Genomic DNA, 27,341 nt, shown 5'->3' with positions numbered 1-27,341 from the left:
AGAGAAAGAAAGAGAGAAAGAAAGAAAGAAAGAAAGAAAGAAAGAAAGAAAGAAAGAAAGAAAGAAAGAAAGAAAGAAAGAAAGAAAGAGAGAAAGAAAGAAAGAGAGAGAGAAAGAAAGAAAGAAAGAAAGAAAGAGAGAGAGAGAGAGAGAGAGAAAAAAAAGAAAGAAAGAAAGAAAGAAAGAAAGAAAGAAAGAAAGAAAGAAAGAAGAAAAAGAAAGAAAGACAGAAAGAAAGAAAGAAGAAAAAGAAAGAAAGAAAGAAAGAAGAAAAAGAAAAGAAAGAGAGAGAGAGAGGGGGGGAGCTGAGGGAAGAGAGAGGGGGGCGGGGGGAGGGAAGAGAGGAGAGGGGCTGGGGGGAAGAAGGGAGAGAGGAAACAACTTGTCCAAAACTGATTGCAACTCATCGCCAAAGTTGGGGTTAGATAATCTCACTGCCTTCTTAGGAAGTTTTACCACTTTGTTCACTTTCTTCGATTTGGAATTAGAATTAATTTTATTATTTTTTGTTGTATGTTTAATGACAGCATTGAAGAGGGAAAGAGAAATTGGAGTAACTTCTTATGTCAAAGCTGCAAAGAGATTTGAAAGAATTTAAACAGTTTTTAAATGGACTTTTCACAAAAAAAGTGAAGACGACATTTAGTATTTTACACTAATTTTAATTTATTCACCTAAGTTTTGAATATGATTTTGGAACCAACAAGCAAAAATCAAACAAGTTTCAACCAGATCTTGAAGTACAAGTACTTTTAAAGAGGATCTGAAATGCTTAAAATGTTTTAAAATAGAAATTTCTCAATGTTTGATTTTGAACGATCGACTGAAGTGAGTAGCTTTACACAAACATGCAACCATGCTGTTGAGGAGAGGGAGGGCAGGGGAGGATTTGTAGGAGTTACATATGAGTTTTTACCGACTTTAAAAAAATATATCATTAAGATGTTTAGGAAGAGAACCAAAAAAGGGGAAAAACACAAACCATGTTATTTTTTGTCTGTCGTTCTATAATCCGAACAAGTCCCAGGAATAATGTATAAATAGATTTCCTCAAACGTTTAGTGGAATGTTAATGGAAACAAGAGTTATGTAAAGTTGTATAAAAATTGCAAGGAGCTACTTTAGAAGAAACCACTATTTGTTTATTGAGATAGACACAGAAAATACTTTGATTAAACTGATAATGTACAATTTCGATTTGATATAAATGTTTGACTACGAGATTCAAAATTGAGAGTACAATCAAGTTTGTTTCCCACTATTTAATTGTGACGTACCTAAAATAATTCAATATTTCTCGTGATAAGAACAGGCATTAATATTGTGGAGAATGTTTGAGAGAAAAACATTAGAAGTGAAATTTGTAAGTTAATATCTTTACATCACTGTATTAGTTTCCAAATCAACCTGGTTCTCCTATCCAGGAAGGAAGATAAATGTTTATTTCTGACAAATCATAGGTTTTCCTGTTTTTAACTCGGTGACGCAAATTGCGTACGTGTTTTTCTGCATTTCTGACATGTTACATGGGGGTGTACTGGTTCAAGAAGACGTTTATTAATGGAAGTGATTGTATGAAGTTGAAAATACAGATATCTGTTTTTATTCAATTCTTTTTAATACTGTGAACTTTCTATTTGTTGATTGTCTGGTTGAATTGTGATTAGTATTCTAACTACTTATGTGGACGTACAGTATGTCAGCACCATAGGAAAGCTGCTGCTCGTGCAGCCATTGCTATAGTGATACGTTGAAAACTTTTAAATTAATACTAATTGCACGAATAGATATGCCTCTTTCAGCTCATCTTGAGCTTTCGGTGTTTGTCGATACATAACCGTGTAACTGAGTGACGTTTCTGAAGTGTTAATGCATTATTATGCAGTTCTTTTGTATCCCAGTCATTTCTGACAAGTATTTTTTTTTAAATAGAGTTTGTACATGACAAACTAAAGGCTTTTAATTAATTCTACCATAATCAAACTTGCAGAATGGGCATGTAAATGAATTTCAATAATAGATAAGTATGAGGTGGTGCATTTTAGTAGGAGGAATAAGGAGGCCGCCTAATCGTTGGAAAATAAGAATCTAAAAGGGGTAGAAGTGCGAAGGGATCTAGGGGTATAGATTCACAAATCAGTAAAAGTAACAATGCAGGTTAAAAAAGCCATAAAAGTGCAAATAAAGCACTGGGATTCATCTCAAAAGCAGAAAAGTTATGTTAAACTTGGATAGAACCTTGTCTGATTGTCTCATGATTTGAGAAGTTGGAGTGGCAATATGGCATTACTGTATATATGCTTTTAAGTGGTTGTTGTTGCAACAGTTGTTGTTATTGTAAAATTTGCTCACAGACGGAAAGATCGCACTCAAAGGAGTTTGTGGCCCGCTCAGTACAAAAAATAGAGGAAACATTGGTGGGGGGATGGAGGATTGGCATAAGATTAAAGCATCATGGCAGCTGCCTGGAAAGCAGGCACAGACCTGCATGATGAGCTGCTCAGTACACACCAGTTGCACATTAACAGAGTGTAAGCCCTTCCAATTCAATCAGAGAATTGTGAACCTGTGGAATTCTCTACCACAGAAAGTTGCTGAGGCCAGTTAGTTAGATATATTCAAAAGGGAGTTAGATGTGACCCTTATGGCTAAATCATCATCACCATAGGCATCGAGGAGGACTTGCTTCCACTCCCAAAGTGAGTTCTTTGATGGCTGAACAGTCCGATACAAGAGTCACAGACCCTGTTACAGGTGGGACAGACATTCGTCGGGGGAAGGGGTCGGTGGGGCTGGTTTGCCGCGCGGTCCTTCCGCTGCCTGCGCTTGGCCTCTTCATGCTCTTTGCGTTGAGACTCGAAGAGCTAAAGGGATCAAGGGGTATGGCGAGAAAGCAGGAATGGGGTACTAAAATTGCATGCTCAGTCATGATCATATTGAATGGTGGTGCAGGCTCGAAGGACCGAATGGCCTACTCCTGCACCTATTTTCTATGTTTCTATCTGGAGGAGCTCGCAGGGAGATGTGGGTGCAGTCAATGACGCCCTGAACTTGGGGGAAGCCCGCAATTTGTGAAAACCGCACAGCCCTATACTGTTACTTTCGGTTGTCCATGGGGAAAGTAAAGAAAGTGTAAGCTTTCACAAACATGGCATCAATCACCTACTTACTGCAAGTATGAACTGCAGATGGATTGAAATTGCTGCAGTGACCTTAACTGCAAAAGGCAATGCTATACTAGCTGTGGCAGTTGATTGCAGGTCTTGTTGCAGGAGGCGATACATCAGCCTCCATAAAGAAGCGTAGCCTCCTTATGCACTGCTCCTAGCTGAACCGCAGGTATAGTGTCTTGGGCCGATATACTGTGTTAGGAGGGTAAGGATTCCTGTGGGCATGACTCCTTCTATTTGCTTCTTCCTCCTGCTGATGTCTTCTAACTAGAGTGGAATTGATAGAAGAACCCCATGAAGAATAAAAAAGCACGTTGCCAGAATCCCTTCAAATGTTCAAAATGATCTACAGCCAGTACAAGCACTTTAAAATAGTCTAAGTGGCGAAAAATCATGATAAACTACAAGAAAACGAACTTCTAAAATTTTGCAGCATTTTAAATGAAAGAAGGTGAGTATTTCTTTAAATAGCACTGTAATAGCTGCCCCCTGACCTATACTACCCATGGTTTGTGGGCGGGCTGAGTAATTAGCAGTAGTAGTGCCCGATTGATATGAAACTGGCATTGGGGGTCCTGACAATGTCATTTGAACCATATTTGCATATATTAATGAGTCCTCCATCTGTTTCTGGCAGAACTGCTGGCCATATAAATTAGGGTTTGCCCATGTAACAAAATGGACAACCAGCAGTCAATGCTCTCTATGCTATTGTGGTCCTGCTACCACCCCATTTTTAGGTGTAAACGAGACAGTGGAGGGATGTAAATCGCCCAGAATGTGTCCAGATATGCCAATACTAACTTTAAAAAAATCAGCCATATCATACAATAAAATAGTTCATCACACTGGAGTACGATAACTTTTTCTTTTGCCAATTTGATCCTTTTTCTCTTCCCTGAATGGTTTTCCTCATCAATAATTATCTTGTGAAAATGCAACTTAATACATTTTGAGCTCCCAACTTCTGAGAGATGTTGCTAGTCTACTTTACCTGTGTACAGTGTGATACTAAATGAAGCTTAAAAAAAATTGTGGAAGTTAGTTGCTGATAGATAAAAATAAAATTAGTTGCTTCCTGCAATGGTCTTTGTGCTTATCTTCCACTCTTAATTCTTTCTGTCCATCTCTTTCTCTCTATATATGCTTCTCCTACACTTTCTCTTATCTCTGTAGATGTTTCTTAAACTCTTTTTCTCTGTTCCCCTCTCTTCTAAATGTCTCTCGCCCTTCATGTGTCCTTGCCATATAATAAAGAAAATATAAAGAATAACCAGCACGATTTCATGCTTGACCAACCTTATTGAATTCTTTGAAGAAGTAACAGAAAGAGTAGACAAAGGTAATGTAGTGGATGTGATATACTTGGATTTTTAAAAGGCCTTCAATAAGGTACCACATAGCAGACTCATGACTAAGGTCAAAGCATGTGGAGTTGGGGACAAGTAGCAGAATGGATAGCAAACTGGTTACAAAACAGAAAACAGAGAGTAGGGGTTAAAGGTACTTAGACTGGCAGAAGGTGTATTCCAAAAGGGATTGGTGCTGGGACTGCTGTTGTTCACCATTTACACAAATTATTTGGACTCAGGAATCAGAACTACAATTTAAAAGTTGTTGGATGACACTAAATTGTGGGGATATAGTTAATACGGAGGAAGACTGCAACAAAATAAAGATGTTAACAAACTTGCAGAATGGGCATGTAAATGACAAGTTAATTTTAATATCGATAAGTGCGAGGTGCTACATTTTGGTAAGAATAATAAAGAGGCCACATACTGCTTGGAAAATAAGAGTCTAAATTGGGTAGAGGAGCAAAGGGATTTACGGGTACGGATTCACAAATCATGAAAAGTAGAAATGCAGGTTAGTTTCTAAAGGAATAGAATCCAAAAGCACAGAAGTTATGTTAAACTTATATAAATCATACAGAGTATTGCTCAGTTCTGATCTCCATAATTATAAAAAATATATAGAGGCACTGAAGACGATGCAAAAAAATTTACAAGGATGATACCAGAACTCAGAGGTTATAACCATCAGGACTGAACAGGCTGTGGCTCTTTTCTGTAAAAAAGAGAAGGCAGATAGGTGACTGGACTGCGGTCTTTAAAATTATGAAGGGGTTCGATAAGGTAGAAGTCGAGAAGCTGTTTCCACTTGATAGGGTGAGATGAAGGCAAATTTCACTCCAGAATGTTCATTCACTAGGAAGCAAGGCCTTTGCCATCTAGAACTTTATTGTGGATCATTGAACTGACATTCTAGGTTTGACAGAAACTTGGCTCATAGATGGCGACACCCTGCCCCTTACCGAAGGCATCAGACTTGGCTATATCTTTCACTATGTCTGCTGGCCAAACCACCACGGTGGTGATGGCATTAGCCCCTCTCCCCACTCATGTGGCACCTTCACTTTTGAGCACCTAAATTTGTTCTACCCATCTTGCCTCTTCTTTAAAATCCTCATTGTCTGATGCCTTTCCCAGCCCCACCCAGAATTTCTCCCTCAGTTTCTGCACGAAACGACTCCTCATCCTCAGTAACTTCATCTACAAGAAACATACATAAGAATCTTGGCCCCAAATTTCCCCAGCCGCTTAGAGCGGCGTATTTCGATGTGGTGCGCCTACTTCCTGGGAGGGAAAAAAACCGCCAAAAATCTATCTGTGAATTTGGCCGCTCCCTCGTCGTCCGGATCCATCGGCGTCGCGCAGCAGAGCCTGGGGGGGGGGGGGAAAGCTTCGGCAGCGCTTGTGGTTCAGTTTGTGCGCATGCACAGTGTAACTGGAAGCTTGGCAATCGGCCAATTAAAGGGAGAGCATCCTCAGAATAATTGGTTATGGAGCATATATAAAAGGTGAGGTCTGAATATTGATTTTTGTGTGGCTGAGGGAGTGTAAAGGAGTGCTGGATAGATGCAAGAGAGATGCAAGTGTGATCTTTGAACATTACCTGCGTTTGAGTCCAATAGACGAATGGCGCAAGAGCGTGCAAGACGAACCAAGAATTTCCTCCACGAGGAAGGGGAGAAATTAGTGACTGTAATTGAGAAGAAATGGCAAGAGCTGGATATCAGAAAGAGTGGTCCAGCAAAGGTCTCACCCAAGGAAATGAGAAAAAGATGGAACCTCATTGCAGAAGAATCTTCGCTGAGGTCAACATTGCAAGATCTGGAAGCTAGTGCATGAAGAAATGGCAGGACGTTGGTCAAGTAGTGAGTGTAAGTAATATCTTCATCTTTAAATTGAATTGCAGTGGAAAATGTGAGCATCTGTATTGTCCCACCCATCAGAAGCGCACCATGTATTGACAATTAATATTTTCATCTTTGCAGAAGAAATTGGCCCACAACAAGAGGGAGCGAACTAGAACAGGATGAGGTCCACCAAATCTGCACCAACTGACACCCCTGGAATAGAGGGTTCCTGCCTTGCTGACTCGCACCGGCAGAAAAAGAATCAGCTCTGCACAAGCTGGACCCACATGCGAGGGTGAGGGTGAGTCATTAAAATGCATAGTGGCCCTTCAAATCAACCTGCTGACTGGCCTGCTACGTGTGAGACTATGCATGCGCTCCAGATCAAGGTGGGTGGCGGAGGGGGGGGGGGGGAGGAGGAGGAGGGGTCCATGGAAGTGTGTGCTCAGGAGAATACTGACCACGATATGGTCAGGACATATCACAGGGCATCACACTGCCAGAACCCATTCATTAGCTCCTCGGCAACCTTTCATGGGTTCACACCTTCCGAGGACACAGACTCGAGTGGCGGTCGGGAAATGCATCTTCGGACATCCAGTCCCCCACCGTCCCAGCCTACGCCTCGAACTGGAGGGGTGCCACTAGGCAGACCCACGGCGAGGGGAAGGAGAAACCGACCAGTCTCTCCTGAGAGGCAGCCCTCAGCAGAGGTTAATCAGGTTGTTTCATTGGGTGAGGAGACCAATGCCCTCACAAGATCACTCGTGGCGGCCATCAGTGGGGTGCATGATGAGGTTGAAATCTCTGCACTAAGACGGGAAGTGAAGGCGGGCATTTCAAAGGGTGTGCAGACGATGGCAGATGCCATGAGGGAGCTGGCTTCTGCAATAAGGGCACAAAGGCCGGAGACTCAAATGCCACTCCCACTTCACTCCACGCACCAGCCATCGGTCAGACCCAAGCCAGGCCCCCAACCCCCACCACCACCACCATCACAGACCCTATAAGGAAGTGCACTTTCCCTGAGATGTGGGTGAGGGATGGGTGCAGACTTTCTTTCCTGTTGTGGCTGTTGCTGGTGGTGGTATCGTTGAAGTGCACTGTAAAATTTACAATAAAAGATATTTTGCATCAAAACTGAATCATTCTCCATTAGGACCACGCAACATTTAGGGTCAACTGTAAAAAGTAAAAATCCCTTACCCCTACAATCATGCGTGCCTGCCGCCCCTAGTCCTGGCGGGAGGGCTAGCCGCTGCGTTCTGCAGTCGGCAAGGTAGGACTGCTCTATTTTCTGTAGCTGATTTATCTTTCATTTATTTGTGATTATGTTGTGCAGCTGTTGTGTTGTAATGTTGTGCTGATGTTATGAAGATCTTTAGAGCTTTGGAATCCTCTAACTCACCTCCCCCCACCCCCTAACTCTGGTTACCTGCGTTGATTTCTTAAATGTAGGTAAGGTTTTTCTGTGCCTACAAAAGTGGCCACATACACTGGCCTAAGTTAGTTTGAATAACTTTCAGCTGGCCAAATTTGCTTCTATGGCCAGAAGAGGTGTAAGTGGCTTGTCACGCCCCCTTTTGGAGAGAACAAACAAAACTAGAAAAAAAAACTAACTAACTGACTTACATTGGAGCAAGTTAAATGAGAAAATTTGCATTTTTAAGTTACTCCAAAAAAAACTACTTACTCCAAAGTAAAACGGGGCATCTCTTGGGGAAATTTGGGCCCCTTAGAAATAGGAGCAGGGGTAGGCCATCTGGCCCCTCGAGCCTGCTCCGCCATTCAATATCATGGCTGATTTTCTACCTCAACTCCACTTTCCTGCACTATTCCCATATCCCTCGATTCCCTTAATATTCAAAAATCGATCGATCTCTGTCTTGTATATACTCAACGACTGAGTATCCACACTCCTCTGGGGTAGAGAATTCCAAAGATTCACAACCATTTGAGTGAAGAAATTCCTCCTCATCTCAATCCTAAATAGCCAACCACTTATTGTGTGATCCCTGGTTCTAGATGCCCCAGCCAGGGGAAACATTCTCCCTGCATCTACTCTGACAAGCCCTGTAAGATTTTGTATGTTTCAATGAGATCACCTCTCATTCTTCTAAACTCTAGAGAATATAGGCCTAGTCTACTCCATCTCTCCTCATATGGCAATCCTCCCATCCCAGGAATCAGTCTAGTGAACCTTCGTTGCACTCCCTCAATGCCAAGTATACCGTTCCTTGGGTAAGGAGACCAAAACTGTACACAATGCTCCAGATGCAGTTTCACCAGGGCCCTATATAATTGTAGTACGACTACTTTTAAGCTCAGATCCTCTTGTAATAAAGGCCAACATACCATTTGCTTTCTTAATTGCTTGCTGTACCTGCATGTTAACTTTCAGTGATTCCCGTACAAGGACACCCAGGTCCCTCTGAACACCGTCATTTCCCAATCTCTCACCATTTAAAAAATACTGTTTTTCTATTTTTCCTACCAAAGTGAATAACTTCACATTTCTCCACATTATATTCCATTTGTCATGTTCTTGCCTACTCACCGAGTCTGTCTATATCCCCTTGAAGTCTTTTTGTATCCGCCTCACAACTTACATTCCCAGCTAGCTTTGTGTCATCAACAAATGTAGATATATTACATTTGGTCCCCTCATCCAAATCATTGATATACATTGGGGCAGAAATCCCGGCCACCCCAGGTCCATACAGAGTGTGTACGGACCTGGGAAAACATCGCAAAAGCCGGTTTTCGGCACGCAATGCGCATGCGTCAAAAACCAGCTTTTCCGATCTGTCAAGCTCTTTCCCACAGCCAGGACATTCGCATGGGCAAGATTGTGGTATTTACCCATCTCTTGCCCAGCAAATGTCCTGAATACTTTTGCACCTGGTAAAAGCAGGCCCATAGCCTACTTTTACCAGCGTAAGAGTTTTAAAACATAAAAAAAACATAAAAATAAAATTTTAAAAACGCATTTTAATGTTAAAAACCCTCCCCACTAAGGTAAGTTTATTTTTAACCCTAATTACAAAACCTTTTTTAAAAATTGGAAAAATATATATTTTTTCTAAGACATTTTTAACTTTAATTTCAATTAATTTTAATTCAGTGAGGTGTGTTTTTTTATTTCATATTATGGTGTTTAATGTGTTTTTTTTAATTAATAGCAATGGGTGTGGAGACCAATGAGCTTACCCGATCACTCGTGAACACCGTCAGTGGGGTGGGTAATGAGGTAACGACACCGACGGCAGAAATTGCAATAATGTCACGGGACATGAGGGAGGACATTTCAGAGGCAGCGGGATCGACGGCACAGGCCATCAGGGAGGGAATTTCAGAGGCAGCGGAAACAACGGCACACAGGCCATCAGGGAGGGAATGTCACAGGCAGCCGAGACGACGGCACAGGCCATCAGGGAGGTAGCTGCTGCAATAAGGGAACACAGCCAGACCAATCCACTGCCACTCCCATGGCAATCCTCGCACCAGTCTCTGTAGAGACCCAAGCCGTAACCCCCCTCTCTACCACCATCACCACCACCACCCCCCATGAAGCAGTGCACATTCAGAGGTGTGGATCTGAGATTTGTGCAGCCTTTCTTTGCTGCTGTTGTTTTTGTTGTTGATTTTACTCTTGTAGCTGTTTTCAAATTTAAATTGTTTTGTAAGTGATGTAACTTTACGTTTATAAGTGATCTTAAAGTTTTTAAGCGATCTTAGAGTAATATTAAAGTACAGTTTGATAAAAAAAATTACACTAAAGTGTACATTCTAAAATTTTCAATAAAATATTTTTTACATTGAAACTGAATCATATTTCATTAACACAACACACAGCTCAGCTCTTCACTCCCCAAACAAGGTAAGAAGCCCAAAGGTCTTTTGTTCTCTCCCCCTCCCATCATGTGACTTCTCCATCCCTCCTCGTCAGCAGCAGCCCCCCCGCTCCCCCCGACAGCCTGCAGAGTTCTGCCTTCTCCCCTCCCTCCCACACACCACTCCCGCCCACCCCCCCACAGCCTGCAAAGTTCTGCCTTCTCCCTCCCAACACCACCAGCCCCCACCCCCGACAGCCTGCAGAGTTCAGCCTTCTCCCTCCCTCCTTCCCCCTCCCCTCCCCAAGCCTGCAGAGTTGAGCCTTCTCCCTCCCTCCCTCCCCTCCCCAAGCCTGCAGAGTTCAGCCTTCTCCCTCCTGCCGCCCCTCCCCACTGCCGCCCCTCCCCCACAGCCTGCCACGTTCTTTCTCCATTTCTCTCCCCCCCCCCCGCCCCCTCCCGACACACAGCCTGCCGCGTATTTTCTCAGTTTCTCTTCCCCGCCCCCAGCCTGCCGTGTTCTCCCGATTCTTGCCCTGGCTGAAGGGCTTGCTGGTGTCCCGCATTTTGCCCTGGCCGAACAGACTCCAGCACGGCCAGCCTTCAGTTTAAAGTAGGATTTGATACAGTACTTTTATTTGTTACTTTAATTGTTTACTTCACTTCTTTATTTTTTATTGAATTGTTATTACTGCTTGTGCTTTCTTTGGTGCTTGGTGGTGCTTGAAATGTTGTTTAGGTGCAGGGTTCCTTCTATTTTTTTATTTTTTATTTATTGATTGCTTATTACTTTGGTCTTGGTGCTTTAGGTACAGGGTTGCTTCTATTTTATTTGTTAGTTCATTGCTTATTACTTTTTGTGCTTTGTTTGATGCTTGGTGGTGCTTTAAATGTAATTATTTGCACCGATTCCTTAACTGTAAGGTCTTTGTGCGGACAAAAGTGGACACATACGCTGCCTTAAGTTAGTTTAATACACCTTTTTTCTGGCCAAATTAACATAAATGGTGTAAGTGGCTATGAATGCCCCCTTTTGAAAAAAAAACTGACCAAACAAAAAACCTAACTAACTCACTTACACTGGCGCAAATTAAATGGCCATATTTGCAACTAAAAAGATACACCAGAAAAATCAAGTTACACCAAAAAAAAACGGTGCAACTCCTGGGGAAATTTGGGCCCAATGAGAGGTGATCTTATTGAAACGTATAAGATTCTGAGGGGGCTTGACAGGGTAGATGCAGATAGGATGTTTCCCCTCATGGGGGAATCTAGAACTAGAACTAGGGGTCGCCAATTTCTTCTGTCAGAGAGTCGTGAATCTTTGGAATTCTCTAGCCCAGAGTGCTGTGGAGGCTGGGTTATTGAATATATTTAAGGTGGAGATAGACAGATTTTTGAACTACAGGGGAGTCCAGGGTTATGGAGAATGTGCAGGAAAGTAGAGTTGAGGCCAAAATCAGATCAGTCATGATCTTATTGAATGGTGGAGCAGGCTTGAGGGGCCAAATGGGCCACTCCTGCTCCGATTTCTTATGTTCTTATGTTCTAATCCTTGCGGTACCCGAGTACAGTCTGCCAACCCGAAAATTACCTTTTTATTCCTGCTCTCTGTTTTCTGTCCGTTAACCAATGCATGCTAGTATATTACTCCCAATCCCATGAGCCCTAATTTTATTTAATAACCTCTTGTGTGGCAACTTATTGAATGCCTTCTGAAAATCAAAATACACCACATCCACTGGTTCCCCCTTATTTATTCTGCTAGTTACAACCTCAAAAACCTCTAACAGATTTGTCAAACATGATTTCCCTTTTATAAATCTGTGTTGACTCTGCCCAACCCTATTATTATTTTCTCAGTGTCCTGTTACCACGTCCTTAATAATAGAGTCCAGCATTTTCCCTACTACTGATGTCAGGCTAACTGGTTTGTTATCCCTCTCCCTTAAATAGCGGGATGACATTTGTTACCTTCCAATCCATGGGAACCTTTCTAGAATCAGTGGAATTTTGGAAGATGACAACCAATGCATCCAGTATTTCTATAGCCACCTCTTTCAAAACCCGAGGTGTAGTCCATCAGGTCTAGAGGATTTGTCGGCTTTCAGTTCCATTAATTTCTTCATAGAAACATTTTTTTTTACTTATACTAATTTCTTTCTGTTCCTCATTCTCACTAGACCCCTGGTACTTCACTTTTCCGGGAGTTTTTTTTGAGTCTTCTTCAGTGAAGACAGGCATAAAGAATTTGTTTAATTTCTCTGCCATTTTGTTTTTCCCCATTATAATTTCTTCTGTCTCAGCCTGTAAGGGACCCACATTTACTTTTGCTAATCTTTTTCTTTCTACATACCTACAGAAGCTTTAACAGTCTGTTTTTATGTCTCTCGGTAGTTTACTCTCATATTCTATTTTCCTTTTATCAATTTCTTGGTCATAGAAGTTGCAACACGGAAACAGGTCATTCAGCTCAATCTGTCCATGTTAGTGTTTACCCTCCATATGAACATAACGTTCTAATCACATTCACCCACCCTCTTCAACCCCTTTGTCCTTCATAGAACTATCCATTCTAACCTTGATATAGTTTCTGCCTCACCCACTAAATCTTTTGCATTTGTCTCTTCAGATGGGCTAGATATGCGCTGGAGTTACTGGATAATTATTTTTCCCACTGGAGGGACAAGAGCAAAATTAACTTTTATTTTTTTTTAAAAACACACACTCTTCTCCAGCTGCGTCCTCAGTCTCCAATGTCCTCCTGGGTTTGAATCCTCGACCTACTACAATGTCATGCAGCCTATATTGCTTATCGTCCCACCTGTATCCACGTGACTTAGTTTGATTTTATTCAAGATGGTGCTCGAGGCCGCTAGTGTTCTAATGTCTAATCTGCTGTTAAATTAACATGGGTACAGAGATGCAACTATTAACCCAATTGTGTTTCAACAATCCATGTTAATTCAGTTCCCTCCCTTGCACCACAGTAACTTCTCCAAAACAGTTTTCTCTGACGGCATCATAAGCACTTATTGTTTAACCAAAATATTTTTAATAGAAGAAAAAGATGCAAGGAAAAGATGCATTAAAGTTAATTATACTTCTTTGCAATTATGATTTTAAAGCAGTGCTGATGGCGAGACCTCGTTAGTGAAGTTTACGTATACTACAAGGTGCTAAGAACACAAAAAGTTCGGTTAATATAAAGTCTTACTTCACGTTCTTCCTCTTGTTCTTTTCGAATCTGTTCTTGACGCACCTGCTCTGCTATTTCTCTTTCCTGTGCTTCTCTCTGATTTAAGAATAAATAAAATTAGAATGTAAACACATTAAATTGAAAGCAATTTAACATATCACTTAAAAAATATATAGTACAAGAACATTGTTTTATCTTTACAAGTTCCATTTCGAATTTGATAAATGGAACACAAAAAGGCACAGATATTCCTTGGTAACATTTTACATTTTACTTATTGTATATATATTTCTAATACAAAAAGATGAAGTGTCCTCTTGATTGCACCGTTTGTTTGAAAGAAGTGCTGGAAAAATCCCAAAGCTTTCACTAAATTCTGACAAGAACATCTTGTATTTATAAATCTCTCCAGTTCTGATGAAGGGTCGTCGACCCGAAACGTTAAATCTGCTTTCTCTCCACAGATGCTGCTTGACACACTGAGATTTCCAGCTTTTTCTGTTTTTATTCCAGATTCCAGCATCCGCAGTATTTTGCTTTTGTATTTGTATTTATCAAGTGTCTTTAACATGGTAAAACATCTCAAGGTGCTTCATAGGAGCGTTACCAAACAAAATTTGACACAGTCACATAGTAGGACAGATGACCAAAAGCTTGATCAAAGAGATAGGTTTTAAGGAGTGCCTTAAACGAGGAGAGGTAGAGTCAGGGAAAGAATTCCAGAGTTTCGGGCCTAGACAGCTGAAGGCACGGCCAACAATGGTGGAACGATTAAAATCAGGGAAGTTCAAGAGGGCAGAATTAGAGGAGCGCAGAGATCTTGGAGGGTTGTAGGGCTGGAGGAGATTACAGAGATAGGGGAGGGGCGAGGCCATGCAGGGATTTGAAAACAAGTTTGAGAATTTCAAAATCCAGGCCTTATCGAACCAGGAGCCAATATAGGCCAGCGAGCACAGGGATGATGGGTGAACGGGATTTGGGACTAATTATTTATCATTACTGTGCCATGGACAATTTACTTTGTTTGGGTGCAACCAATTTGCAAATCTTACAGACAAGTTAACTCTTGCTGCAGGAACTTTTCCTGGTTGGCAGTGATGTCAACCTTCTGGCAGGCTTTGAAAATATTCTTTTGAATCTGGTTTTCAGTCAAGTCTGAAACCAATTTTCCCGATGTGGGTACTTCCTCCAAAATGAATGATGGTATATGGGAAACTGAAGAAAACAAATAAGTAAACAATTTTTAATGTTTAAGATATTCAATAGTTGGAATGGGACACACTGGGGCACCAGGGAGGCACAACATATCATGGTCACAGTCACACAAAATGTCTTTGATCAAGGCAGTCCGAGTACAGAGGGAAGGATGGAAGTCACATTGAAGGGATTCCTACAGGTGGTGGAGAGGGAAGGAGTCATAGTCTGGTGCAGATGCTGCTTTCCAGGACCCAAGAGACCCAAGAGGAGTGGGAAGTTGGAGATTGGCTCTTAATTGGAGAGGACACAGGGTTTCAGATAAACTTTTGTTTGTTATTATTGTACAGAAGTCAACATCTAAGTAGTGTTATTACTGCAATATTAAGGTTTATTTCAGTGTTAGCCCAGGAAGACTGGAATATCACTGTACCTGCCAGTATATAAGAACATAAGAAATAGGAGCAGGAGTAGGCTATTTGGCCCCTCCAGCCAGCTCCGCTATTCAATATCATGGCTGATCTGATCATGGGCTCAGCTCCACTTCCCTGTCCGCTCCCCATAGCCTTTTATTCCTTTATCGCTCCAAAATCTGTCTATCTCCACCTTAAATCTATTCAATGACCCAGCCTTCACAGCTCTCTGGGGCAGAGAATTCCACAGATTTACGACCCTCAGAGAAGAAATTCCTCATCTCAGTTTTATTCTGAAACTATGCCCCCTAGTTTTAGATTCCCCCATGAGTGGAAACATCCTCACTGCATCTACCTTGTCGAGGCCCCTCATTATCTTATATGTTTCAATAATATCACTTCTCATTCTTCTGAACTCCAATGAATCACGGCCCAACCTACTCAACCTTAAGTCAACCCCTTCATCTCAAGAATCAACCTAGTGAACCTTCTCTCGACAGCCTCCAATGCAAGTATATCCCTTCTTAAATAAGGAGACCAAAACTGTACGCAGTACTCTAGGTGGGGCCTCACCAATACCCGTAGTTTAAGGGTTCATGGCCCTGAAGTCTTTCTAATGGTCCTCTGTAATATCTTGTTCAGTAATTGCAAAACAATAAATCTAAGTTGCTGCACCGTTCACTGCTTTGATTGAATCGTGAAATGAACAATAACTGACCAAGTTGCAAAGATTTCAACACATTCTTGGATCAAGAACACGAAATCACTTAAACCATGTGCTCAAAGCTCAAATAATAAAAGGCTTATCCCAAAACCCACAGTAATCAGTTAAACTAGGATCAAAATGAAGGTGTTTTTCTATTTGTATTTAAACAAGGAACTAATTTGAAACATTTACACTTTTTTGATTCAGGATCAATTTTCATATCTGTTTCTGCACCCAGTAAAAACTTTGAGGTAGAATAACCAGCATTTAAATTTTGGTGAAAATGCTGAAAATATCAGTGCATTATTCTAAAGCCTATACTGATAAATGTGAAATCAATCTAAAAAGAAGCAATTCCGTAAAAAATCTGGGCACTCTGACTGAAAGTCTAATTGCTTTGCTACTAGAAATACTAAGCCACATTTCTCCTGGTGAAATAAAGAAAGCCCCACTATGGAGGTCAAACTAACTTGTTTAAAAAAAAATTATTTGAAGATCATGGGGCTGGATTTCCGGCTTTGCCGATTTCGCGGCGAAAACAGAGTCGGTGTGGGAAATTTACCGCCCAATTAACGTTAGCGACTAATTGCTTAACTTTCATTATTTGGCCGTTGAACTATTTTTGTTGTGCAAAAACGGGACCCTCGCCAACTTCTGTGCGGGGCCGAGAGCGGCCAGAAAGGCCTTGGGAGGGGAAATTTTTTTTTCCAAAAAACATTGCCAACACCCTTACCTCACAAATCGCTGGAAAAAGATTAAAAAAAAAAACTTACCTTACCTTTTTTGCTGTTTTTCCAACTTACCGCCAAGACTGCACCGCTGTGGTTTCCGTGGCGGTCATCGTGGGGCACGTTTTACGGTGTACGGGTTGGGTGTTTGTCGAAACTCGCAGCGGTGTCACAATGCAAGCCATTGCACCCCCGGCACAACTCTCCCCGGTGGTGCTTCTAAGCGTTGCCGCAAAAACCGAGCCGAGGAACGCGACCGGGCGAAAAACAGCTGACCGCCCCGTTTTACGCCACAGAGTGTCAAAATGTGGCGAAAACCCGGTCGCAAACGACTCGAAAATCCAGCCCTCTTAAATCCGGTTAAAATATAATCCTACCAGATACCATTAAGATGAATAATAAACAGGTGTGAACAAACCTTAGCTCGATCTGCTTCTAGGGAAACTCTGTACGCCTCATCTTGTTCTTGTTTTACCCTTTCTCTTGCATCACGTTCATCCTTATAAAAGTAACACGTTGAACAAAATTAGTTGGTAACCAAAAACATACTTTGCTTATGGGCCTGCCCTGCACTGAGATTTATGAGCAGTTTAATCTCTGTTTGCAGTCAGAATGTTTTAAATGATTAGAAATATTGAGTTTCAAAGACAAAATATATTGTTGCAGATCCACTACTAATTGACATAAGTAGAATAGCACAGATTATCTTTGGATGAAATTATTTTAAAAAAAAACACACAACAAAGGTGCCATTCTGTAATTACTGTGCTTCTCTTGATTTGTTGAAGAGGCAGTCAGCTTCATTATGGCAGAATATGAAAGCAAAGTTACACCAAAGTGGAAAGAAGCACCTGGGAAATTGTTCTGTTGTCCAGTCGTAGATGCAATTAATGGCCTTAATAGTTCACTGGAATCATAAACTATAGAAAATGACTACAGGATTCCATTAAAACAAAATGGTTGGCAATGAAAAGCAGACAAAGGGCATTTTATATTTCTTTTGAAGTGTAAATGTTTCTTATGGTATGGTTGCATTCCAAAAAAACCCATACCAAATAAAACATATTTTATTTGAAACAATCTGACAAATGGTGGCCATTAGAGTATAAAATATAGATGACCACCATTTGGGCACATCAATCCTGCTTCCCACATGACTATCTACAATTTACCACATCCAATTAATATCATGAGGGAGATGAACAATCTTTAAGAAAGTGGTTTAAAGATAAAGCTCACCCCAATCCTGAAAACATTGAGCATTATTACTGATTCATTGGCCCAGATTTTGTAGTAGCAATGACTGTGAAACTGTCAGCGATCGCCGTCATCACTACTCTGAAACTGACAGCAAGTTCTTGAGATAGCACATGTGCACACAAACACGGAAATCCAGAAATTGTTGTCGGTGATTCCATGTTTCTCCATAGGATGCACCGTTGAACTCCATGGAGCCGGCAATCTTTGAAAAATCACTGAACTGACAAGCACTTAAGCTTTTACCCTGTAACATCTAGGTGTCAGCCGTGGCTCAGTGGGTAGCACTCTCGCCTCCGAGTCAGAAGGTTGTGGGCCGGGACGGGTTGTGGGCTGGGCAGTACCTCGGCCATGGGCCCCCTACTCCCATTCACATCCTGCAGTAAATATCATTAGTGAGCTAAGTCACATATTGATTATGCACCAGGTCAAGGTCTGGTCAGGTCTACATCTCAGGTTATGTTCTCATTGATACTATGATGACACTCATTTAATATTTTATTGTGTTTCCAAACCAATACCACGATGAAACCCTGTATAAACAGTAAACAAAGCTTTAATTTAAAAAAACCTTATATTTTGAAACTAAATCAACAATGACAACTTAGAACAAAAGAGCACAATTTTTTGGAAGACCATCATTTGTCATTTAAATTCCATTTTCTCCTCAGAGGCAACTACAAGTATAACATTACATTGGTCTTTTCCTAGATTTTTGTTGTCTAAACTCGTCAATGATTTGAGAGAGGTCAAGTCCTCAGTACTTCGCTCTCGATGCTTATGATTGAAAGATTATTACGTCGATCTTGTCCCATTCAGTTCCTAAACTCATCCTTGATGCTGTTTTGGTTTCGAGAAGGACCGCTCACCACTGCAATTTGACACCATCATCGACAGATATATCCGAAGAGCTACTCCAATGTTAGAAAAGATTTGGGTGAGGGGTGTGTTTGGAGGAATTGGTACATTCTCAGCTCTCTTGACTTAGTTTGTTTGACACAAATTGAGGTTTGAAGCTTTGTTGAGAATGCCACCAAGCTAGAAAACTGGATGAATTCACTTTTAATCATAGGTTCCAGATCTTTGGGATAGGAACGGGCAAGATTTGCTGCGGCGTGGTTGATCTCATGAGTCAAGAGAACGGCTAGCTTGGACAGGAATCCAAACTTACAGTTGATTTCCTTCTATGCTTCAAGGCGGTGTTTCAAGGTACTGACTAGTTGATCAATGATGACGAGGAACACTTCAGTTTTGAATTTCTCCTTGGGTGGAACACAGTGTTTTCAGCATCTCCATCGTCATAGCGGCGGTTGAGTACCCGGACGCACCTCTGAGCTGAATTGTACTCATTGTGGCCAAACTGTTTAATCCTGAGGACTTCGAAGTCCTCAAACTCTGTCTGCTAGATCTTGACAAAATCAATCAAGGACTCGAGTAAGGACACCATGACATTCAGATTCAAGTCGGTCTATTGAAGCGAGAGATTGGTCAGGTGAAAGCGCTTCAAGACTGTTGTCCAGGTAACAATGAGAATAGCTGAATCCAGTTCGCCCAATTTGTCACGGACCAACTGAGTTTCATTTCGGCATTCAACTTCGTTCCACATCAGTTGTCAGGGATTGCAACACTTCGCATATGGGAGTGTAACCTTTGAGCAGGGCTGACGCTGCTTCATACCTTGCTGACCATCGAGCAGCAGAAAGTTGTTTGACGACAGACAGCCCTTAAGGCTTTAGTTTTTCATAAAGCAGTCGCCAGCGATATGTCAATGCAAAGAAAAGTGTTTGTACAATGTCAAAAAATCTGACGATCACTGGGCTGCATTCGGCACTGCTTTTCCTCACAAGGTTGAGTGAGTGTGCTGCGCATGACATAAAAGTTGCTTATGGGCATTGCTCTTGGATGATAGTTTGGACATCAATGTATTTCCCACTCATATTTGAAGCATTATCATAAGATTGTCCGTGACAATTTTTGTGTCAATCCCTTTCTCATCCAGAAAGGCCAGTATTATTTCTGCTATTTCTTGTCCAGTTTGACCGATTATAGGCAAGAAATCACGCTTGACTAATCTAAAATCATGCTTGACTAATCTTCTGGAATTTTTTTGAGGATGTAATTGGTAGAGTGGACAAGGGAGAACCAGTGGATGTGGTGTATTTGGACTTTCAAAAGGCTTTTGACAAGGTCCCACACAAGAGATTGGTGTGCAAAATTAAAGCACGTGGTATTGGGGGTAATGTACTGACGTGGATAGAGAACTGGTTGGCAGACAGGAAGCAGAGAGTCGGGATAAACGGGTCCTTTTCAGAATGACCGGCAGTGACTAGTGGGGTGCCGTAGGGCTCAGTGCTGGGACCCCAGCTATTTACAATATACATTAATGATTTAGATGAAGGAATTGAGTGTAATGTCTCCAAGTTTGCAGATGACACTAAGCTGGGTGGTGGTGTGAGCTGTGAGGAGGACGCTAAGAGGCTGCAGGATGACTTGGACAGGTTAGGTGAGTGGGCAAATGCATGGCAGATGCAGTATAATGTGGATAAATGTGAGGTTATCCACTTTGGGGGCAAAAACACGAAGGCAGAATATCTGAATGGTGGCAGATTAGGAAAAGGGGAGGTGCGACGAGACTTGGGTGTCATGGTACATCAGTCATTGAAAGTTGGCATGCAGGTACAGCAGGTGGTGAAGGAGGCAAATGGTATGTTGGCCTTCATAGCTAGGGGATTTGATTATAGGAGCAGGGAGGTCTTACTGCAGTTGTATAGGGCCTTGGTGAGGCCTCACCTGGAATATTGCACTCAGTTTTGGTCTCCTAATCTGAGGCAGGACATTCTTGCTATTGAGGGAATGCAGTGAAGGTTCACCAGACTGATTCCCGGGATGGCAGGACTGACATATGAGGAGAGACTGGATCGACTGGGCCTGTATTCACTGGAGTTTAGAAGTATGAGGGGGGATCTCATAGAAACATATAAAATTCTGACGGGACTGGACAGGTTAGATGCAGGAAGAATGTTCCCAATGTTGGGGAAGTCCAGAACCAGGGGACACAGTCTAAGGATAAGGGGTAAGCCATTTAGGACTGAGATGAGGAGAAACTTCTTCACTCAGAGAGTTGTTAACCTATGGAATTCCCTGCTGCAGAGAGTCGTTGATGCCAGTTCATTGGATATATTCAAGAGGGAGTTAGATATGGCCCTTAGGGCTAAAGGGATCAAGGGGTGTGGAGAGAAAGCAGGAAAGGGGTACTGAGGTGAATGATCAGCCATGATCTTATTGAATGGTGGTGCATGCTTGAAAGGCCGAATGGCCTACTCCTGCACCTATTTTCTATGTTTCTATGAACCTTCGGAACCTTTCCTCAGGACCAGTCAGTAGAACATAGTGGATGACAAATGTCAGCTGATCTGAGTATGACACATCTGACGTTGAATCAACAGATATTGAATAGAACGTCGCTGACTTTGCCACCCATCAGACTAATCAGTTCTTCACAAGTGGGGGAAGACAAGTATGAAGTATGCCCCTTGCCTTTGGTGGCAAACTGTTTGATGTGTTCAGCAAGAAATGCATCGAGCTTGCGAGAACCTCCAACACAGCCAGATAATTACCATTACTTGGAGACCCAACGATTTTGTTTCTGCGTCGCAATGAAAGACCTTGTTCGCAGAGAAACGTTATCACACAGAGAGCCTGCTCTAGCACCTTTTTTCAATACTGCTGTTCATTTTCAAAGCGGAAGACAATATGACCATCCACACAACCAGTGCCTGCTTGTCTAGTGCACATTACTACCATGGCTTCTCTATGCTGGTGGCTGTTTTTGTGAGAGGAAATCCTCTCATCTCCATGCTTCTAGTCAGTAAACCCATGAATAACGTGGCTACTTGTTCATGCACACATGTGAAGAAGGACTTTGAGCAGTGTCGGCGACATCCTTCCTTGGCATGAATCATGCCGGAGTTTTGTAAGTTTTTAAATCACAGTTTCGGCAGCCCTCACTATCTTTTGCACTCCACTTTGCATATCTTCTCAGATATTGTCTCCCCACAGCCCAATGTCACTTCTAAGTTGTGCCTCTTTCAGCTCAATATGCGCCAGTTGGTTTGCATCTTTTTCAACTTTTTGAACTTGGAGCTCTAACTCGACTAACTCCAGGTCCAGTGCCACGAGTGGTTTTGTTGTTGAAGTTTACCGCACAACGTCATCTTGGCCTTCATCTTCATGATCTTGATTTTTTAGTTGGAAAAAATTATCTCGTTTCAGCAGTTGAGCTACTTCTCGTCTGTTTTGCTCTTCGCGTAGCTGGTGCTCTTTCCTTTTTTCGCCCCTGATTTGTGTGCAGAATGCATCTCTAGAAAAAGGGCATCTAAAGTCTGTTTACATCAAGTCGAGAATAACATGCACCTGAGCCCTCGCGGCTTCACTCCCTTCTTGCTACATCACTTATGTCAATACTGTTTACCCTTACCCTTAATTCGACTCTGTATGGGCCCCACTCTCGGCTTGGGCCCCATCTGCCCCCCTCCCCCCTTTTAATCCGTCCCTGGTTGTGGGTTCAAGTCCCATTCCAGGGAGTTGAGCACATAAATCTAAATCTGAGGGAGCACTGCACTGTTGGAGGTGCCGTCGTTCGGATGAGACATTAAACCGAGGTATGCTGTCTTAAGTGGATGTAAAAGATCCCATGGCACTATTTCGAAGAAGAGCAGGAGAGTTATCCCCGGTGTCCTGCCATTATTTATCCCTCAATCAACAAAAAAAACAGATTATCTGGTCAGTATCACATTGCTGTTTGTGCAAATAGGCTGTCGCGTTTCCCACATTACAACAGTGACTACATTCCAAAAAGTACTTCTTTGGCTGTAAAGCTCTGCGATGTCCAGTGGTCGTGAAAGGCGCTATATAAATACAAATCTTTCATTCATTCTTTTAAAAATCCTGAAAAAGTCTTATTGGATGAGGTGTAACTGGATTTTTTAATGGCGTACAAATTCATATTACTGAACTGTTCTGGCCCTGAAAAACTAATTTTATATTTGTGGTATGTCAAATTTTTAAAATTTCATGGTTTTTAAATATAATTTTTTTTGTATTTTTATTTTTTTTTAAGTTTGTTTTAATATTTCAGCTTCTACCTTAACCCCAAGTGCATGTCCCAATCTTTATTTCGCTATCTAATTTGAGTAATTAAGTGAATGAAAATCAGTGCATTTTACTTCCTGGTGGTCTGTGTGAGAATTATTCAATGTGATTGGCTGCTTAGCCAGCTTGATGACATCACTGTTGCTGAATATTGGAGATTCCCTAGACTTGACGCCAACATGAAATCAATGTCGGGGGAGCTGAAATTCATGCCGCAGAGATGGCTAGATCTTTGTGGATAGCTTTCTTTGAGGTGAGCGCACTCGCGTCACCGTTGACTGCAAATTCCGGGTCAATATTGTTCAGTCACCATCTGCTAGGCAGGTACCAAGTCAATGGTAGTACAATTTCAAATAAAAACAATTTCATGACTCATTCTTGGCCTTGTTCTATTGTAAAACCGACTGTTGTCCTTTTGCTTTTGTTTAAAGAACAGGAGGATTGTAGCTCCAGCCAAGCATGAAGAGGAACTGGCATTGGAAGACAAATTACCCCACCTTTTAGTGATGGTATAATTAATTTGAAAATGTAGTTTAAGAAAGCACTGCATTTTTTCCTATGTTCTTGAAGCTGAAAGTTCGCAATCTCTTATATTGCTTTATTATAGGTTTTATTTCGATGCAATGGAGTAAAATTACTTTAGTCACTGTTTTGCAATAGTCAATCATATTTTTGTCCTCCGTTTCCAGTACACAGAAGGGTTCCCACAAGCAGTTTCCAAAAAAAGAATAAATACAGGACTTATGTACATGGAACTATAGATCACAAATAGCTGTAACCTGGAAACTCTTGATTTCTGCTCTTTTAAGACAGGGGCTCAAAATTTTCAAAAATACAAACCTCAAACCTTTGCAGCTGAGCCCTCATAGGCTTGAGCACTCAGCCACTAGCATCTCAACATGAGCAACAGCAGCCGCACACCAGATTTGTTGAGGCCATTAGGAGAGCACCTCATAGAACTAGTCGTCTTCGGAGATCTTGGCTCGGAATTTGCGGTCAGCAGCGAAACGAAGGCATTCACCACTGGCCCAGAGGTACAGTTCGCACAAGGATCTTGCGATCCCTGTGTCAAGAACATTGGGTGTTCCGGCCTTCAATTAAAATCACGGAAGTATAGTGGAGATCCCCTTGTGCGAGCTGTTGTGGTGTCAACAGATTGTTTAAGTAGCCAATCAAATTGTAGAATTCTCAGACAGTGAACAAGGAAGTGAGTAAGCTCTTAAAATTCTAAATTTTTAAAAATGTTATCGAGCGCAAAACAAAGATTTGGGGCTCTCACATGGGGAAAAGGCAAACCTGTAATAAAGATGGACAAAGTTTAAAAAAAGTTATATTAATTTTCTTAAAATGGACAAATTTCACAGTGCACCACCACCGAGCTAATAAATGGGATTGATTCAGAACAGATCGAGCAGCTCAAAACTAGGCATCCATGAGGCGCTGTGGGCAATTAGCAGCAGCAGAACTGTATTCCAGCACAATATGTAACCTCATGACCCGGCATGTCCCTCACTCTACCATTAGCATCAAGCCAGGGGGACCAACCCTGGTTAAATGAGGAGTGCAGAACAGCATACCAGGAGCAGCTCCAAGCATACCTAAAAATGAGGTGCCAACCTGCGGAAGCTGCAACAGAAGTCTACATGCATGTTAAACAGCGGAAGCAGCATGCTATAGAGCTAAGCAATCCCACAATCAACGGATCAGATCAAAGCTCTGCCACATCTAGTCCTGAATGGTGTTGGACAATTAAACAACTAACGGGAGGAGACGGCTCCATGAATATCCCCATTCTCAATGATGGCAGAGCCCAGCACATGAGTGCAAAAGACAAGGCTGAAATGTTTGTAACCATCTTCAGTCAGAAGTGCCGAGTGGATGAGCCATCTCGGCCTATTCCTTACTTCTCCACCATCACAGAAGCCAGTCTTCAGCCAATTCGATTCACTCCACATGCTATAATCAAGAAACGGCTGAGCGCACTGGATACAACAAGGGCTACGGGTCCTGACAACATCCCAGCTATCGTACTGAAGATTTGTGCTCCAGAACTAGCCGCACCTCTAACCAAGCTGTTTCAGTACAGCTGCAACACAGGTATCTACCCGGCAATGAGGAACACTGCCCAGGCATGTAATGTCCACAAAAAAACACGACAAATCCAAACCGGCCAATAACACCCCATCAGTCTACTCTCAATCATCAGCAAAGTGATGGAAGGTGTCGTAGACAGTGCTATCAAGCGGCACTTACTCAACAATAACCTGCTCACCGATGCTCCCTTTGGGTTCCCCCAGGACCACTCGGCTCCAGACCTTATTACAGCCTCAGTCCAAACATAGACAAAAGAGCGGAATTCCAGAGGAGAGGCGAGAGTGACTGCCTTTGACATCAAAGCAGCATTTGACTGAGTGTGGCATCAAGGAGCCCGAGTAAAACTGAAGTCAATGGGAATCGGGGGAAAACTCTCCACTGGCTGGAGTCATACCTAGCACAAAGGAAGATGGTTGTGGTTGTTGGAGGCCAATCATCCCAGCCCCAGGACATCGATGCAGGAGTTCCTCAGGGCCATGTCCTAGGCTCAACCATCTTCAGCTGCTTCATCAATGATCTCCACTCCTTCTTAAGATCAGAAGTGGGGATGTTCACTGATGATTGCAGTATTCAGTCCCATTCGCAACTCCTCAGATAATAACTCCATGGCCTCATGCCACAAGGCTTGGACGACATTCAGGCCACATAAGTGTCAGGCAATGACCATCTCCAACAAGCTAGAGTCTAACCACTGCCCCTTGACATTCAACGGCATTACCACCGCTCAATACCCCACCATCAACATCGTGCGGGGTCACCATTTACCAGAAACTTAAACTGGACCAGCCACATATATACTGTAGCAACAAGAGCAGGCCAAAGGCTGGGTATTCTGTGGCGAGTGACTCACCTCCTGACTCCCCAAAGCCTTTTCATCATCTACAAGGCACAAGTCAGGAGTCTGATGGAATACTCTCCATTTGCCTGGACGAGTGCAGCTTCAACAGCACTCAAGAATTTTGACACCATTCAGGACAAAGCAGCCTGCTTGATTAACGCTCCATCCACCACTTTAAACATTCACTCCCTCCACTACTGGTGCACCATGGCTGCAGTGAGTACCATCTACAAGATCCACTGCAACAATATGCCAAGGCTTCTTCGACAGTACCTCCCAAACCCGCAACCTCCACCACCTAAAAGTACAAGCACATGGGAACACCATCACCACCCAGCCGTTTATCCTTCCCTGATTTTAATATGCTCACAGGCTTGTAGAGCTGTTGCATTGTGAGTGGCTTAGCCAGTCACGTGATGTTCACAAGACTCAATAAAACCCAAGTAAATTGGGTCCTGGTCATCCATGATGAGGCATGCAGTTGTGAGCCTAGTGGATGAACTGGTAACGTGTAGTGTTGATTGTTAAATCTTTAATAAACCAACTAGTTCTTAATAGCAATGTGTTGCTATGAATTCTGAAGCAAAGAACCCATGAAGCAATCGCATTACACCAATATGTATACCCTCTCATTTCTGGTATCATCCTTGTAAATATTCTCTACACCCTCTCCAGTGCCTCTCTATCCTTTTTATAATATGGCAACCAGAACTGTATACAGTACATTAACTGTGGTCTAACCAAGGTTTGATACTGGTTTAGCATAACTTCACTACTTTTCAATTCTATACCTCGAGAAATAAACCCTAGTGCTTGGTTTGCTTTTTTTTTTAAAACCTCTGTCGCAACTTTGTGATTTGTGTATTTGTACTCAGGTCCCTTTGTTCCTCTACCCTACCTAGACTCACCCTCCAAGTAATACGTGACCTCCCTATTCTTCCTACCAAAATGTAATACCTCACATTTGTGTGTTGAACTTCTTTTGCCAATTTTATGCCCTTCCTGCAAGTTTATTAATGTCCTCCTGTAATTTGTTGTAGTCGTCCTCAGTATTGACTATCGCCCCCAATTTGGTATCATCTGCAAATTTAGAAATTGTGATTTTGATTCCAAAGTCTAAATCGTTAATATAAATTGTGAGCAACAGTGATCCCAGCTCTGATCCTTGTAGACCTTGTATCCACCTTCTGCCATTGTGAATTGCTACCCATTCCCCCTACTCTCTGCTTTCTGTCTTGAAGTCAGCTAGCTATCCATTCTGCTATATGTCCCCAACATTCTCTGACCTGGTTTATCAGGTGATTATGGGTACCTTATTGAAGGCCTTTGGAAAATCTTGATAAATTACATCTGCATAGAGGACTATGTATAACTAGAGCATAACTGGAGGGCATCAATATAAGATAGCCACCAAGAAATCAAAGAGGATATTCAGAAAGAACCTTTTTATCCAGAGAGTGGTGAGAATAACAACATAAGAAATAGGAGCAGGAATTGCTCCTGGTCCCTTTGGCCCCTCGAGCTTGCACCGCCATTCAATAAAATCATGGCTGATC

General features: G+C 42.2%; 1 protein-coding gene across 5 annotated transcripts in view; it reads right to left on the bottom strand.

Moving 5' to 3' along the window:
- The window catches only part of faf1 (Fas (TNFRSF6) associated factor 1), a 521,459-nt gene that overhangs the window by 77,792 nt on the left and 416,326 nt on the right, over window positions 1-27,341 (bottom strand). For all 5 annotated transcript variants that reach the window (XM_070886900.1, XM_070886901.1, XM_070886898.1 and 2 more), the window contains 2 exons: window positions 16,864-16,944; window positions 13,423-13,500 (listed from right to left, as the gene is read on the bottom strand). In XM_070886900.1, coding sequence (XP_070743001.1) covers window positions 13,423-13,500; window positions 16,864-16,944 — 159 coding nt within the window. The remainder of the gene's footprint in view (window positions 1-13,422; window positions 13,501-16,863; window positions 16,945-27,341) is intronic.

The sequence above is a fragment of the Pristiophorus japonicus genome, chromosome 8, assembly GCF_044704955.1.
Source record: "Pristiophorus japonicus isolate sPriJap1 chromosome 8, sPriJap1.hap1, whole genome shotgun sequence".
Taxonomy (NCBI): Eukaryota; Metazoa; Chordata; class Chondrichthyes; family Pristiophoridae; genus Pristiophorus; species Pristiophorus japonicus.
This window is presented reverse-complemented; position numbering and strand designations above follow the sequence as displayed.